General features: G+C 36.6%; 2 protein-coding genes across 2 annotated transcripts in view; both read right to left on the bottom strand.

Moving 5' to 3' along the window:
* The window catches only part of LOC113512189 (myotubularin-related protein 5), a 116,651-nt gene that overhangs the window by 26,901 nt on the left and 71,503 nt on the right, over window positions 1–18,247 (bottom strand). Inside the window, exons 14-21 of the mRNA XM_052893803.1 lie at window positions 13,630–13,765; window positions 6,515–6,636; window positions 4,956–5,056; window positions 3,734–3,899; window positions 3,168–3,273; window positions 2,948–3,082; window positions 1,712–1,880; window positions 303–445 (exon numbers count right to left, since the gene is read on the bottom strand). Of these exons, the coding sequence (XP_052749763.1) occupies window positions 303–445; window positions 1,712–1,880; window positions 2,948–3,082; window positions 3,168–3,273; window positions 3,734–3,899; window positions 4,956–5,056; window positions 6,515–6,636; window positions 13,630–13,765 (1,078 nt within the window). The remainder of the gene's footprint in view (window positions 1–302; window positions 446–1,711; window positions 1,881–2,947; window positions 3,083–3,167; window positions 3,274–3,733; window positions 3,900–4,955; window positions 5,057–6,514; window positions 6,637–13,629; window positions 13,766–18,247) is intronic.
* LOC128200471 (uncharacterized) lies at window positions 7,290–13,456 on the bottom strand. The gene is given in 2 exon segments (XM_052893996.1): window positions 7,290–9,185; window positions 9,188–13,456. Coding segments are annotated over 2 exon segments (5,241 nt in total). The 5' UTR covers window positions 12,849–13,456; the 3' UTR covers window positions 7,290–7,605.

Here is an 18,247-nt window from a genome sequence, read left to right as displayed (position 1 = left end):
AACACACTAGTAGAAAAGGGATTGTTAGTAATGGGGTCTAACTGATCCATTGGCCGCAACACACCCTATCAGGTCAACCTCCACGTGGTTCCTCCTGAAAACCATCGTGGTTAATTCTTGTAGATTTCGTCACAATGGGTTAACTGACTTGCTTTAATCGTCACCTATCATCCCTCACTGGTGCCCCGTCAGCGTATACCGATAGCGCAGGCGGGGTTACTACTCCATTATTACCCACTAAAAAAATCCACAAACATACTGATATACTTTCAAACACATTGCCCACTCTGTCGCGTACTGACCTTGATGAGCTGGAAGGTGGCGGAGCGCAACTGCAGCCCCTCCTGCAGCGGCTGCTCGAGGTGGGGCAAGTGGTGCGTCCGCACGGGTTTCTCGCGCGTCAGCGAGCACAGTGGAAACGACCGCACTACCGTCTGTTCACACGCTGTGCATTGAAACAGATGAGAGACAGTTATTTATTTTTTTACGCAAGTTACAAAAGCAAACAAACTGTCAGAAAGTGGTAACTGTTACCTATTATTTTACCATGGACATAATAGAGCATACTGTGTCACCTGTGATACCTCATGAATTACCATTCTTGAGAAGTTGTTGTTATCAGAGGGAGACTTTGCACAAAAGTCGATTGCTTGGGTACCACTGTCCCATTCGTGTTTCAACCGTGAAGCAGTTGTGTTTGCATGGCTGTGTTTCGGTTTGAAGGGTGGGAAATGGCGTGAATTTACTGGATACAGAGGAATAACACCTGAGTCCTCAGGAATGGCAACACATGGGGGGTATCATGGGCGAAACAGTATACTCTGTTATGTCCATGGTACTGCTCGTGTCTATAGGCGACGGTTACCACTTTCCATCAGATGGGCCGTCAGCTTGTTTGCCATTCTAAGTCGAATAAAAAAAATAAAAAAAAAACCTCTGTATCCTGTAATTTCATTGCCATGTGGAAACACAACACATACAGTTCTTTATTTACTTTAATATTTAACAATTTTATTATCGAAATGAACATATGGTACAAAAGGCGGATTTAATGCTAGTAGCACTCATTGCGAGTCAACCTTTGGGATAAACAGTGAATCACGTACGCAGTACTTCATTATTGGGATAGATAATGACAATAAGTAAATAATAATAACAATTAGAATTTATTTATGAAGAGTGGAGGTTTTGTTGTACACGTAGTGCGGAGCTTCGAGTAATTTATGTGTTTATATTAAAATGGTGATTAAGTAGTGCCTCAGACGTAGCCGAATGACTTATAAGTAACGTATACGAAAAAGTCCTGTATAATGTTGTATGGGTTTCTATTATTCTGTACAATTATTAGTCGATACTAAAATGTACGGTGGCAAGTATAAAGTATAACGCTTCGAGATTACACTAATGCGGCTGGTTTCCCAAGATCTTTGGGAGGGGGGGGGGGGGGTTAAGGAACACTGAAGGATAGCGGTGGAGTTGTCATTTGTGTTCTCGCTCATATTATATTCTTTTAATATGATAAATTCTTGTAATATTTATCAGTCTGCCGAAATGAACCTGAATTCCTAAAATTCTTACGAATTCAGTTGAGCTTGTTTACCACACGCACAAAGTTACAGGTTTTAAAATGATTATCAAAACTATCAAGGAAACAATATATCACAATACAACAATGTAGCGAGTGAATACGGATGATGCGGGGCGCGGTTACCGAAGGGGTCGAGGGGCGTGCCCTTGAAGATGACGCGGTAGTTGGTGAGGAAGAGCGCGCCGTCGGCCGGCAGCAGCGCCGCGCCGCGGCCGTCCGCCACCAGCAGCGCGCGCAGCGCCGCCGCCGCCAGCGCCTCGCCGCCCACCAGCGCCGGCGGCACGATGCGCGCCTGCCACACACCCGCGTTACACGCGCTCACACGCTCACACGCTCACACGCTCACACGCTCACACGCTCACACGCACACACACACAGGCCTCGCGGACCGACCACACCGGTCCCACAACTAATATGTTTTTCTCAAACATGCTTGGAAATGTAACCATTATTTTGACAATCTTCTTAGAGATAAATCAAAATTGCCGTACTGGCCAGATACATGCGTATGAAAAGTTGTATGAAAATCCATATCTGTCGTGTTTTGCGGCTAGATAAATTACTATGTAAACTCATATCTGTCCTGTAGTTTAAAAATAGAATGACCTTATACTTCGAAACATGGCTACCAAGGAGGTAACTAGTAAAACTTTTTATTTAAATTTCGAACTGGCTTCCAAATAGAAAGCTGTTTATTGAAAAAAAAAAAAAAACAAAGGAACATTATGGCGCGTGAAAAATTATTATTGTTCATTATTCGTCATTGAGCTTAAAAAGTAAAATTATGTTTTTGATTTCCGCGCATTGTTTGAGAAAAGTACTATACAAGCCTTGGCCACAACTAGGCATTGATGGACTCACGTATGTGTGCCTCGGCTACGTCTCGGCCCACATTTGCACCTTCGTCCATCAATGCCTCAGTTGCATTCAGTCATTTTACATTTCAGTTTTTATTTGTTAAAATGTTAAAAACTATCTCTATTTATTTATTTCTGTGGTACAGCAACAGATAACATAAACAAAACTTTTACCAATAGAGTACAACAATAGTATTATAAGTTTGCAATCCAATTATAGTTGTACTCGACATTCACAGGGATGAAACGGAATAGGTGGAATTTTAATATAAAAAAGAATTAACGATAAAAACTACATACAAAATAAGGATCAAAAACAGAACTACCAAACTATGCTTAAAAACTATTAGGTTATCAATTATACATTACTTATGTGTATCGACACGACATTTGTCTCTGTACAATTAATAAGATATCCCAACAGATGGCGTATCAAAAACTATTTCAGGCGTTCCACAAGGACGTTACTTGGGACCCGTTAATTTATTTTAACCTCGTATACCTTTTGCACTGGGGGTAGCCGTCGGCTTTCTCGCGCGACAGCATCCAACGTTTCTAAATGCATATGTACAACGCCGGGGATCATCTGATGTAAGCAGCGCACGTGTTCCGCTGTGACACCGCCCTCGGTACACACCTAACGATTACAATAAACTAGTTAATAAAAAATTTGTTAATACATTAACAAATATGATTTTAATGAAATACATTAAGACGATTACCTTATCAACGAATCTAGAAACCATTTTGATAACGTTATTGCCAGCTTCACCAGGATCCGCTTCCTCAAACCCTGATTCAGCATCTGCACTATCGGACTCTGCTACACTGTAAACAATATTAAAACATTATATACATCAATACTTTTCTATTTTACGATGTATATTATTTTGTCTTTGATATGTTTCTTTTTTTAATTTTACCATATTCAGGTATATCACAGCTCTTTCGTACCTGAACTGACTTCTTAGATAAAGTTTTATTTACCAATAGGATTACAAATTGGTGATACTGAAAATTTACCTACCAGATATTTCCGTCAATGAAATTCTGTATATCTTTTATATAAACACTGAACATATCTAACAATAACAATGATTACAAAAACGTTATACAAAAAAAAAAAATGTTTGCCACAAAAGACAGACTTAATGCAATTAATATAGTATTATCTTCCTGTCCCTTTGGGATAACAGAAATGTAAAAAATATTGAAAATTGTTGTGAGAAAAGAAATTATCTGTTTCAATCAGATTTATAGAAGGTATTGAAACTAAATATATATTTACCTATTAGTTATGCTATTACTAGCTCTATCGGCGTCATCTCCCCTCGCGTCAGCTCTTCTACCCGCGCCCTCTAGTGGCAGTAGAAGGTACACCATCCTATTTGCATAATGTATTGCTTGACTATATAACGTAGACTCTTCACTAGCTATTAACTCCCGTTGCTTTTCTGCAAACCATTGGATTAATTGAATCTTCAATAAAACAAAAAAAAAAAACAAAAAAAAAACAACAAAATCCATTTAATATTATAGAAGAACAGCTTGTACAATGACAATGGCTAGAATAACTTTAAGTGTCAAATTATATGTCAAGTTTTAACCACATCTATTTAATTAATTCTATTCCGATTCTGTTAAGTTTAATGTTTAATTAAAAGCCTCTACAATTTTTTATATGGTAATTATATATATGGCAATATTAATAAAAGACAATAATATGGACTATAAAGAAAAAAAATTAATAGTAAAATTAAGTTTTTTTTTTTTTCAAGAGTACTTTTGTCTATTATGTAACAAAATTATTACAAATATAAGAATAGAAAATGTTACAAGTAAATATTATCTACCTATACTTATAATAAATCTGTAGAGAGGTCAATTCTATACATGAAATATATTTCCAAAATAACTATCAGGGGGTGATTAGTGATCGATACTGATGCCAAAAATGCAATCAGTAAAATTTTTGTCTGTCCGTCTGTCTGTATGTTCGTTATAGAAACAAAAACTACTCGATGGATTTTAACGAAACTTGGTACAATTATTCTTCATACTCCTGGGCAGGTTATAGTATACTTTTTATCACGCTACGATCAATAGGAACAGAGCAGTGAAGGGAAATGTTGGAAAAACGGAAGTTACTCCATTTTTAAGATTCCGTCGCGTGTGCAGCCTTAATGGCCACTTTTTAAAATGTTAAAATGTCCACCCGTACGACACCGGGACGAGCCGCTAGTAAGAAAAATATATATATATTTTATTGCCGACCATCCGACCGACATCTCCATTCATTCTTGCTCGATAAATCTCTTTCGTAATTCTTCTTTCATCCATCCTCTCCAAATGACCAAACCAACGCAACATTCCTTTTTCGATTTTTGTCACTACATCGTCTTTCAGTCTTTTAATCCCAGAAATAAATACAAATCACTAGTATAAAAAATTTATAGACGTGAAGTAGTTTAAATAGCATAATGTTTGTATAACGTCACATTAGTCCATACCTGGAGGTAGACTGGGCCATAATCTCATCTGTTCGGCGGCTATCTCCAACGCGCTCGGCTCTTGCGCCTTCAGTAATGATATGTATTCTTCATCGTCTCTGCTGAACAATCCAAAACAAATATATATATATATATATATATATATATATATATATATATATATATATATATATATATATATATATATATATATATATATATATATATATATATACAAAAATTCTTTATAAGAGAGTCGAGTCTGCGCATTGCGTATAGAGGCCATGATCGCCGTTCTGGTTCATATCTGGCTCAAAGGATATCTCTGGCAATCCAACGCAGAAATGCCGCAAGTGTCATGGGGACCTTTGGGTCGAGTACCAATCATGAATGGGACTGATCATTAATTTATATATATATATATATATATATATATATATATATATATATATATATATATATATATATATATAACAGATGTAAGTAAATAAGTTCATAAATAAATAATTAAATTGAAGAAGACATATTCAGCTGATCAATATATGTAAAATTAAAAATAAATAAATACTTAATAATTTACGTGGCGTTTTCATTAGGACTACCACATTTTGAGAGCTTTTAATAAATAAATGAAAAGCCATGCTTGTCCTCTCAAAGATACAGATTTGGTACAGATAAATACATGATTTATCCGAGAGATTTTAATTCATTAAATTCATTTAAATTTATCTGACATAATTAACGGTCAATATGTTGCCAGTTAGAGTAAGAATTGCCAGTAAAGGGCTAAGGGAGCTTAATGGTCGAAAGACAGACAGCTGCGTCCCTCTTTGAACATCACCAAAGTTTAACTGCGGTTACCAACCCGCCTGCCAAACGTGGCAACTACTGGCAAAGTCTCCCAATAGGTGGAAGCCTATGTTCAGCACTGGACAGTTACCAGCTGATATGATGATGATGATACGGTTGTCAGTATACGGAACCTCGAAGTTCAACGCTGAAGCTTTAAAGTTACTATATTGTTTTTTTTTATACTACTTAGAATGGCAAACAAGCTGACGGCCCACCTGATGGAAAGTGGTAACCGTCGCCTATAGACATGAGCAGTACCATGGACATAACAGAGTATACTGTTTCGCCCATGATACCCCCCATGCGTTGCCATTCCTGAGGACTCAGGTTTTATTCCTCTGTACCCAGTAAATTCACGCCATATCCCACCCTTCAAACTGAAACGCAGCCATGTAAACACAACTGCTTCATGGTAGAAACACGAATGGGACAGAGGTGCCCAAGCAAACGACTTTTGTACAAAGTCTCCCTCTTGGTTTATGTTGATGACCATAATTTACGTTGACTACTAAATTACTACATATTACTTGTTCATCTGAATTTAATAAGATTAGAAGAAAAGATAGATGGGCTGTGTGAAAGATAATATGGCTAGAAAGAAAGAGAAAGCTAACATGCAAATAGAAATAAGCAATTGTTAAGAAAAACATTTTACGGCGTCCCTAAATGATTGAGATAAGGGCAGGAAGATGATGATGATGATTCGAAGATAAAGAACCGTCACCGACCTCGGACTGGGCACCCTCTGATGATGCGTAGGACTTGGAAGGTACAGGGCCTTGATGTCCCTCTGGACGTCTTGATAGAACGCCGCCTCCCAGAACTGCTGACTGGTCCACACCGCATGCTCCTGTAATATTATTATTATCATCATGTGATCATCACACAACCTATTATATGCTATATATCTTGATATATATATATTGCATGTGTAAATTTTTGGCAAAGGGGGTAACAGTACAAGTTAATCTCTGGGTAAGCGGGTTAATTTTTTTTTATTATTTGAAAATGGAACGGTATCCCCGCCAGTGCTACAGACTTACACTGGCGGGGCACTAGTAAGAGATAACAAGTGAAAAAGAAAACAAGTTAGTTATCCTATCAGGATGAATTAACCACGATGTTTTCCAGAGGGAACGACACGGAGGTCGACCTAATAAGGGTATATTAATAGCAATGGGGCTCTTAAATCCCATTACTAACAATTCCCCAAGAGGAGAGCTCCCCGCACGTTTCATTTTAAATCTTAGTATCTCTACTTACTAAACGCCAACCCATCGTAGAAAAATAAAAAAAATACACAAAATCTGGTCATCATCATCATATCAGCCTTTAACTGTCTACTGCTGAACATAAGCCTCCCCCTTGAGGGGTTTTTCCAATAGTTGCCACGCTTGGTGAACGCAGTTAGACTTTGAAGATGTTTTAAGAGAGACGCCGCTGCCCATCCCTCGCTCTCTCTTCATGCCTCTTACGACACACGGAAAAGGAAGGGGTGGCCTATTCTATTTGTTTGCGCCTTTCCTTTTTTGTGTGTATAAATTTATGGGTGCAGGAACTCTTCAATAACTCGTTTATTGTTATTTTTGTGAAATATGAGTTTATTATACGAAATATTATTAGGATCAATCATTGCTAATTACAGAGAGCGAGCGAGTCAAGTTCATGTCTATCACCGCAGTAGCAGACCGTTGAAGTCTCACTTCACTCCGTTGACGTTTTATCTATTTTACTCAATAGATGGCACCAACATGGCCCCGCCTTTGAAAGCTGCATGTATACAGATTTCAACATAGACAGGATCGTCTTTCTCCTCCTTTCATTCTGCATCTGATGGCTGAGGTGGAAGCGGACATATTTTGGAAGTGGCACGTTGTATGATACCAGTTGCAGTGCGAATCTCTGCCACTCGGGATACTCCATCCTTGCCTGGAAAAGTGCGCAGAATTCGACCCATCCGCCATTTTAGTGGTGGTAGGTTATCTTCTTTGATGAGAACTAATGTGTCTTGGCCGATATCTGGTTGCTGTACCTTCCACTTCGTTCTGGTTTGAAGCTCCGATACGTACTCCTTAGACCAGCGTTGCCAGAAATGTTGCCTCATTTGCTCTATACGGTCATATCGCATCAGGCGATGAGTTGCAGTAGACGTCAGGTCTTTGCAAGGAAGCGCGGTCAGAGGCCGCCCGATAAGAAAATGTGAAGGAGTAAGGGGAAGGAAATCATTAGGATCTGAGGACAATGGGTACATAGGACGAGAATTTAGGATAGCTTCTATCTGTGTTAGGACAGTCGTAAATTCTTCAAAGGTTAAATTACTATTGCCAACAACTCGTCTAATATGGTGCTTACAAAAGCGGACCCCTATCTCCCATAAACCACCGAAATGAGGACCATACGGCGGAATGAATCGCAATTTAATACCATTGTTTGTAGTGAAATCTTCGATTTGAGTAGCATTTTCATTTAGAAATAATGACAATTCTTTCTGTGAACCCACAAAAACTTTTCCATTGTCACTAAATATTTCTATCGGCTTACCGCGACGAGAAATAAAACGTTTTAAAGCGAGTAAATAATCATTTGTAGAAAGACTAGATACTAATTCCAAATGTATAGCACGAGTGGTAAAACACACAAATATACAGATATAACCTTTCATAAGTGCAGCACCTCGTCCTCTGCGATTCAGTATCATCACCGGTCCGGCATAGTCGACGCCACAACGCATGAAAGGGTAACCTGGTTCTAAACGTTCAGACGGTAAGTCGCCCATTATTGGCGTTAAGGTTTTCCCTCTCATGCGTACACATGTAACGCATTGCCGTACAACTTTCCTAGCTAGGTTTCGACCCGCGAGTGGCCACCAATTTTCTCGAATTGTAGATAAAAGTAATTGGGGTCCCGCATGTAGTAACCTTTTATGTTCATCTCTAAATAAAAGTGTACTAAAATAATTTTTACTTGAAATTAATATTGGGTGTTTTTTATTATAATCGAAGTGACGTGAGTTACGCAATCTGCCACCAACTCTAATTAGGCCACTTTGATCTAGAAATATGTTGAGACCGGACACTTTATTCGATTTGGTTTGATTTAATGGTAATTGTTTTAGTAAGCTGTCGTATTCATCCGGAAATGATTGTATTTGCTCAAGTCGAGCTAGCATTGTTATTGATGCGCTTAACTCATCCACCGACAACGAACCAGTTGTACGCAGGTGCTTGGGCGACCGTATGTTGGTTATGAATCGCAACACATAAGCACCAGTACGTTTTAAACGTTCGAACGAAGAGAATCGTGAAAAGTTGATAAAACTATCTTTTATGTTTGAAGCAGCACATACAATTTCATTTTTTACTTCTGGTAGCTCTATAGAAGTATAAGTACTATGGTCAACTTTACAATTAAATTATGAGTAGGACCGTCCCACCACAATGTACAGTCAACAAGTATATCGAGATAGGCACCCCTAGACGCGAGATCGGCCGGATTATTTTTGCCATTAACATGCAACCAAATTGCATCACCCGTTAACTCATTTATTTCAGTTACACGATGTTGTACGAACGTTTTCAACAAATGTGGTGACATACGAACCCATCCCATAACTATAGTCGAATCTGTCCAAAAATAGACCTTATCGAATTTAAGTCTAAGTGAGGATACGATTTTTTTGTATAATCTGGCACCTAACAATGCGCCGCATAGCTCCAGTCTCGGGATGGTGACAGGTTTAATAGGTGATACTTTACTTTTGGCGCATAATAATTTAATTGTTACTGGGGAATCTATGTTCTTATTATAAGTACGAATATATGCGCATGCACCGTATGCATTCTGAGATGCATCCGTGAATATATGTAATTCCTTTATTTCGTTATTATCACTCATTATATAACGCGGAATTCTTAATTCGTGTAACGATTTTAATGAATTAATGAATTTTTCCCAATTTAATTTTATATTTTCTGGAACCGTGTCATCCCAATGAATTTTACACAACCATAGGTGTTGTAATAATATTTTTGCAATAATAATGACCGGTGTCAAAAGACCAAGTGGATCATAGATCTGCGATAAAATAGATAAAATAGTTCGCTTTGTGACTACGTGTGACTCAGTGATTGCGGTAGTGAAATGTAACTCGTCGCTAGTGTTGTACCAACCTATACCGAGAGTTTTATTCTGACAATGATCGCCCGTACATAACTCTTTAGAACTACTCGTTTTTACATCGTGACTAAATGTCCATTTTCTTAGTGTAAAACAACCTGATGATAACACTTGCGATACTTTATTGCATATCTCCAGTAAAATCTGCTTATCATCGTGACCGGTAATTAGGTCATCGACATAGAAATCTTCGTTTATTATCTTAGCAATCATATCATCACCGCACTCAATAGCCAATTGTTTCAGACAACGCATGCTTAAGTACGGCGCTGACGCAGTTCCATATGTAACCGTATTTAACCGGTAAATGGACAGGGGATCTGAAGGATTCTCTCTCCACACAATTAGTTGTAAATTTCTTTGATCCGTTTGTATTAAGATTTGCCGAAACATCTTTTCAACATCGGCGGAGGCTACAAATTTGTACTGTCTAAATCGCAATAGTATTGAAAAGATATCGTTTTGAAGAGGCGGACCGACATACTGAATATCGTTAAGCGATTTGTTCGACGTGGTCACAGCACTAGCATCAAAAACAACACGCAATTTTGTTGTCGTACTGTGCTCACGTAAAACACCATGGTGTGGAAGGAAGTAATACGGTTTATTATATTCATCTACCTTCGTCATATGCCCTAATTCAACATATTCATGTATAAAATCATAATATAATTTTTTATAGAACGGTAATCGTTCCAACTTACGTTCTAGCGATAAGAAACGGGATTTAGCGAGTGCATATGAGTCACCGAGATGATCAGCTGACTGTTGTAAGGGAATTCGCACTAAAAATCTACCATCAGCGTTACGTTTAGTAGTCGTATCAAATAAATGTTCGCATATATGTTCGTCTTCCGTAAGTAACTTATTTGTGATAGTTACTTCTTCTAATTCCCAAAATCGTTTTAACTGTGTATCTATCGCTTGCGACAAGTTGCACTGAATAGGATTACCGTGACATGAGCTGTCGGAATGAATGGAACCTGATATTAACCATCCCAATTTAGAATTCTGTAGGAATGGTCCACTCGGCAACCGAATTCTATTTTCGTATAATATATCCCAAAACAAATCCGCACCTATTAATAAGTCAATTGCAGATGGTTCATTAAAAGTGGGATCGGCAAGTTGAATGTTGTCCGGAATACGTAACGATTTATAATCCATTGGTTTTGACGGTATGGTCGACGTAATGCACGGCAAAACCATACATTGAACTCGCATTTTATAATCGTTTACCTTCGATCGTATATTAACTTCGCATATTTTATTCGACTGAGTGAGTGATTGTCCCACACCTGTAATTCGTATAGTGGACTGTATAGATGATATGTTTAATTGTTGAAATAATTGATTTGAAATGAAAGAATGTTGACTTCCATTATCTAGAAGTGCACGTATTGTAAAACATCTTTTATTGCCGTCGAATATATCAACAAGTGCAGTGCATAACAGAACTTGTTGCATAGGAAATAAAGTCGTATTTAAATCACCCGTATTATTCGTTTGAGAGTGAAGTGCGGTCGATGACCTTCGCGCGTTATCAGCTGGTAGTGAATAATGCGCACGATCAGCTGATGCGCTCGCGACCACCTCGCCGTCCGTATGAATTAAACTATTATGTTTCTTATTGCAACGCTTACAAGCACCAAAAATGCATTCGTTTACGGTGTGCCCAGAACGTAAACAATTTTGACATAATTTTTTGTCATCTATCAATTTAATTCTATCCTTTACAGATAAATTTAAAAAGGATATACAAGTATAAAGTGCGTGGTTTTCACTACACATAATACAGTTCCGTATGCGTTTATTATTCAGTTTACTATTATTTGTTCGCGTTGTAACGTAACTATGTGTAAACTGTGAATGATTCGAATATCTTTTAGAATCGTGTACTGGTTTACGTTCGAGAATAGGTTTATTCGCTTGTACCTTATGATTTACGAGAGTAACCTCTAACATGTCGGCCTTGTTTCTCAAAAAGTTTAACAAATCGTCTAATTTTAATTTATTATTAGGGTCACTGGAAATCGAACCTTTATGATTTTCCCATTCTCGTTCCGTATTTGCGTCTAATTTAGTTAAAACTAAATAAATAACTAAGGTATCCCACGAATCAGTCGGTTCACCTAAAGTTTGAAGGGCACGTAAATTTCGTAAAATCGTATCAATTAGTTTTCTTATTTGCAACGGTGACTCCTTTGTAACAGATGAAGCTGAAAACAGTGATCTCACATGATTATAAACTAGTAAGCGGTTATTATGAAATCTGTTTTCAAGTAGTTCCCAAGCATGATTGTAGTTAGACGCTGTGAACTCTAACGCACTAATTACTTGTAATGCACAACCGCTAAGAGAGGATTTTAAATAATGTAATTTCTGAATGGCATCAAGGTCTGTACGTTCATGAATCATAGTTATATAAGAATTTCTGAATTCTAACCACAAATCGTACGATCCGTCGAAGCACGTTAACTTGATTTCAGGTAGCTTTACAGCTACAGGTTTTGAAATTATGGACTGTGAACAATTGGAATTAGTATTTTTGTCCACCTCTATCAAACATTTTGCAGCGGCGATATTACTATAGTACTGTTCTTCTATTAATTCTCTATATTCTAACTGGTTTTCTAATTCCTTTTTGTCAACGAGTACGTCTATTTGATTTTGAATATCACAATAGTTATTAAAACATTGTGTAATTGTATCGATTCGTAAACTAATTTCTGTGATTTGCATTTTCGTTAACGTTAATGATTTATATTTACTAATATATTTTTCGAACAATGTTAATCTACCCTTCACTGTACCCCGAAGCTTTTTGAGATCATTAAGTTTATGCAAATCAACGAGATTACTGTCTGAAAATTCATCGTCACTCATTTCGGAAGTTTCTATAAAAAAAAGATAGAAGTACCTACTTATAATTTAGTATACGTGACGTGGTTAACAAAATTTTTTTTTTTTTTTCACATCTGGAAATAGGAATCGCTTGATGAAATGCACTGTTGTAAATGTTAATGAAGTTTAAACACTGTTAACACAAATTTCGCTTAGGATAAAAGGATACAAAAGGAATGGTGGCTCTGACTGTTTTCCCACTGATTCTTCAGATATTCGGCTACGAAGACCACTTTGTTTGCGCCTTTCCTTTTTTGTGTGTATAAATTTATGGGTGCAGGAACTCTTCAATAACTCGTTTATTGTTATTTTTGTGAAATATGAGTTTATTATACGAAATATTATTAGGATCAATCATTGCTAATTACAGAGAGCGAGCGAGTCAAGTTCATGTCTATCACCGCAGTAGCAGACCGTTGAAGTCTCACTTCACTCCGTTGACGTTTTATCTATTTTACTCAATAGATGGCACCAACACTATTCTATATTCTATCCTGGTATTTTATATATATTCGTATATAACGACCATTCGCCGCAGAAAATAAGTTTTTCCAATAGTTGCCACGCTTGGCAGGTGGATTGGCAACCGGAGTCAGGCTTTAGAAGTGTTTACGAGGAACGCTGTTGCCCATCCCTCGCCCTCCCTTAGTCGCCTCTTACGAACACACACACACGGAAAAAGAAGGGTGTGGCTTATTCTATGCCGGGACCACACGGCCAAAAAGAAATCTGGTCCGTACTAATTAGATATAACACGACTCACCTGTATACACATGTAGGCGTACTGTATGACGCCGGTGCATAGCTTCCTGCAGTACGCGGTGGCCAGCGGCAGCATGGCTGCCGCAATCGAATGCTCGTCTAACGGCGTAGAGGACTGCAGCGCGCAGTTCATTAGCCTGCACAAATACGATTATCTTTATTTACTGGTTGTAACCCGCGGCATTACTAGGCTTTTTTTTTTTTGTTTAACGTGTGGAAAATCTTCGGAAAGACCGTCCCATCTGCCGGAGGGAGGGCAGCTGGGGTGTGTGGGATTCGTACTCACTAAAAACCACACGACGTATTGTGATGGTCCCCCCCTTAGCGCCCCTTATAATAACTACCCTCTAAACTAATCTACATATGGAAAACCTACAAAGCCTAAGAAAAGCCTACGAAGGCTTAACCTAATGAAACCCATGAAAATCTAATGAAAATCTACCCTAAAGAAAGGTCTAACACCATCAATATAACCCCATACCTATATTGCCTTATACACCCCAAACATCCTATGAATCATATAAACCCTTACAATAAACACTTAATATTGAACAGATCTTATAGTAGAACACTTGATCATCTGGCCAGATAAATAAATGTGTGATCGTCTAGTAATGTAGGACCCGTTGTGTGTGTAATAACCAAAAGGTTCTTTAATTGGTATATGATAGGAGTTAAATAATGAAGATGATTGATAAATCTTTAAGGATTAAGAATAATTAATGAATTATACTCATAATTCATGTAACTAGGAAGTTATGTTAATTTAATAGTAAATTACAGAATAACTGTAATAATAAAAAAATAGGGGAGCGGTCGGGCCCCTCACACGCCCGGACCAGTGGAAGACTTTCCAACTATCTATAACTCTTCCTCCTAAAAGGTAAGGAAGGGTATTACTATTTATTAATGCACTCTGATGGTAATAAGGGAATGAGTATTCTCAGTTCCAAACCAAACATAAGTACATTTACTTCAACATTACAGTGGCTCCACCAGCCCCACGATGCTTCCAGTATAAATTAGTGTTTGCCAGAGGCAAACGGATCGGAACTGAAATCCCAGGATCACTCCGACACGAGAGCTTACTCATGGGCGATGACCCTTTCAGTCCTATATGGCGACATAGAGATCACCCACTAACAGTACGAAACTGTTTCCCAGCGTCACCCTGTTACGAGCTTACTCAATGGGGGTTTCCCTTCGGCTCCACAAGAGATCAGACCAAGAAGCGAGATCACCCAGACACCAGAACTTACTTTGTTGGGACATAACCCTTCGGCCCTATAATGTGACATTAGAGATCACCTGTGAAAACAGTCCGATAGAGATGAAGATTTGTGTGATAGGAGATACCTTCCACACCCTGGAATTGGCCAAGCCATATAATGTTGATAATTGCTATATCATAACATAGCATTGTCAATTTAATATTATTTACTTAATACCAAGAATACTCAAGGTTCAAGTTAAATCTGTTGATTAGGCCGGAGCCTAAGAACGAGTAGTCCAACCCATAGGTCGAGAGCTACTAAAAGTAATGAGTGCTATTGAATGAACTATAAGTCCAGTCAATTATATATAATATTATTGTTGATTAACCACATTGTGAATTAACCAATTATTTATTCAGAGAGATATATCTAAAGGAACTATAAGTCCTTTAAAAGACACTGATTAAACACAAGTTAACAACGTCTCGTGAAATAACCAGTTGGGTTTTCTATAAGTTTGAGGACACTAAGTCCAACAAGCTATTATTGTGTTGAGAGTAATAGAGATCTTTTGTAATATTTGTAGAGGTTTGATTAATCACATTGTGAAATAATCAGATTAAATAATTATGTAGCTTTATAGAGAGGACTATAAGTCCTAATTGGTTGTTGTCATAAGTACTGATAAATTACACATTAAAGTGCCAGGTCAATTATTATATATAGGTATATAGGAAGGACAATAAGTCCTATTTGTGTATGTTGTAGTAGTAGAGGCAATATATTGCATAATTATAATGTGAAAGATATAGATTAAATATATATTTGAATAGAAAGGACAGTAAGTCCCATACAATTATTGTAGCTGTACTATAGTTATACTATATCTACTTCCATTTAGTGTCTTAGTAAACCTATTTACTAAGAGGATTTCTCAGATAAACAAGTGTTTTAGTGTTTAAATCATCATGATTAAATCCCTAAGAAATTAGGTCTTTAAATAATTATCATATCATTTAAGTGAAATTTCTCATATAAATAATTCCAATATTTCCCCTACAGTTATTATAAAATAACTGGAAATTATATAAATTTTCTATAGACTTAGATATAGAATCATAACGTGTATAATCTCCTTTTGTTTGACATCTGTCACATTAATGACGTATTGATGTATTGAATTGAATTTTGATTATCTATCACAACTGTCAACGTAACAAATACTAGCAAGTTTGTTTATTTGTATTTGTTTAATACAATTAAATATAAAATCATCATATATCAACCGTAATATACAACTAAATTATCAGTGACATAAATAATCATGGTTTACACCAGAAATAATTAATATTATCCAGTAATGCTGCAGTTTTATATTCATATCAGTAGCCAAGCTTACTTTCAAATTCAAGAATGAACAGAAGATTAGAAGTTTAACATTCTTATTGCAATTGTACTTGCAATAATATATACATACAGTACTAATTATCAAGAACATTCCTCAAATACATGTGTGGTGAAGATTTTCCCAATATGCTATCTATTTGATTTCTAAACTCTAATGTAAATTTATTAAAGAAGTAAATAATCAGTGTTAGTGTTTGCTTTATTAATATTTAAAGTAATTGTCCTAACTTGATAATAATAGGATAATATCCCCTTGGATACAGTCCGACATAAACATATAACTCAATAATTAAATTTACAAAATACTAATATTATATTTTACTACTTGTATATCTCCATACTATTCCCATAAAATATTCAAAACATGTATATTAAATATAAATCCAGTATATATTCACTAATATTAACCCTGTCCGAACTTGTCTAGTCAATATAACATGAACAAACAACATACATACAAACCCCATCGCCAGGACAACTTCCTTTCTAAATATGAGCAAAATACATAGCCTCACAAGTGTCATACAGTACCAATTCCATACCGAACCCCACACCTAGTCAAGAGCAACTATAGTCAGAGAATCTTTCAGTATTTTTATTACCATTAGGAAATAAATCCACACCTATAATATCAGCATAATTAAATATTATTAGTAATCAGTAATACACACAGAATTGTTATTATCAGCTTGCTTACTACAACAAAATCAATATTAAAGTTTATAATAAATCAAGACAAAATATCTATTTAAACAATACAGGCTTGTTTACCATAAACACCCCACAGTCACATGAATTTATTTAGTAACACAATTAATAATGTATTAAAAGTATTACATTCACATAATATCACTTGCAACAGTTAAGCTGTCTCTTTGTACATCTGGTGTAAAACAAATCCCCACATGTAGTCATGGATAATCAAATATAGACTAAGAATCATTAATCTGGTCGACCGAGTAATGGTATAAAAACACTTCACCATGAAGCGTTAAGTATGAACAGATATTCCAAACCAACACTGTAATAGTGTAATAAATACAAATATTTCATCATCATCATCGTCTCAACCATCACCAACCCACGACTGAACACAAGCAATTTCCACCGACTGACACAAGGAACGGCCCCACAATACACATAAAACAGTCACTCCAAACAATGGAGGTAGCCCACATCGCACTTGCATTTACAGGGTCGCCACTCAATAACCCCTCTCTCTCATCAAAATAACTAGATATGAAACTAGTTAGTATTGTAATAGTTCAATAGTTGATTCAATAAGTATTTTCCAAAACTGGACAATTAGAACATTGAATCAAATTGATGAAGTTCTATCAAACGTCCATATAATTGGATTTTTTTATATGAGTAGAATAACGTAAGTACGTAAATTATATTGATGTAAACTTTGTTCAAATGTGATTGCATTTAACGATATACGCATTACCTAAAGGTATATGGACTCGACTAAATACGTATTTTAATAGTTGTTGGGAAAAATATTAAGTATAGACTTTGCCTGCGATCACAGTCAAAAATCTAACTACGTAGTAATAAATGGAACAAGCTCACCGGATTCTCCAGTCTTCTATTGATTAATTTCACACACTTAATCCATAGTGATACACTAAGATCTCAAACCCTTCATCGAACCAGTCCCTCCTAAATCTATATCCTAGTTATTTTTTTATTTTATTGCGCCTTCCCTAAAACACGACTCCCGCGCCATTTGCCGTCCCTTTTTTTTTTTCTTTTTATTGCGCAATCCCTAAAAACCGACTCCCGCGCGCCCGCCGATCTGCCGTCTCTCTTTTCATTTTTTTTTTTTCTATTCTTTCTCTAATAACGTCATAGATTATGTCACCGAAGGGTAGCTATTTCAATAATCGGATTTAGCCTATTATTCGAACTGAACTTTTCTTTAAATTCAATTTAATTATATGTTAACGTATTTTGGTATTTTCTATTAAATTGATTATCGAATTTATAAAACTT

Source organism: Galleria mellonella, unplaced genomic scaffold (genome assembly GCF_026898425.1).
Source record: "Galleria mellonella isolate WM207_F2 unplaced genomic scaffold, CSIRO_AGI_GalMel_v1 utg184, whole genome shotgun sequence".
Taxonomy (NCBI): Eukaryota; Metazoa; Arthropoda; class Insecta; order Lepidoptera; family Pyralidae; genus Galleria; species Galleria mellonella.
This window is presented reverse-complemented; position numbering and strand designations above follow the sequence as displayed.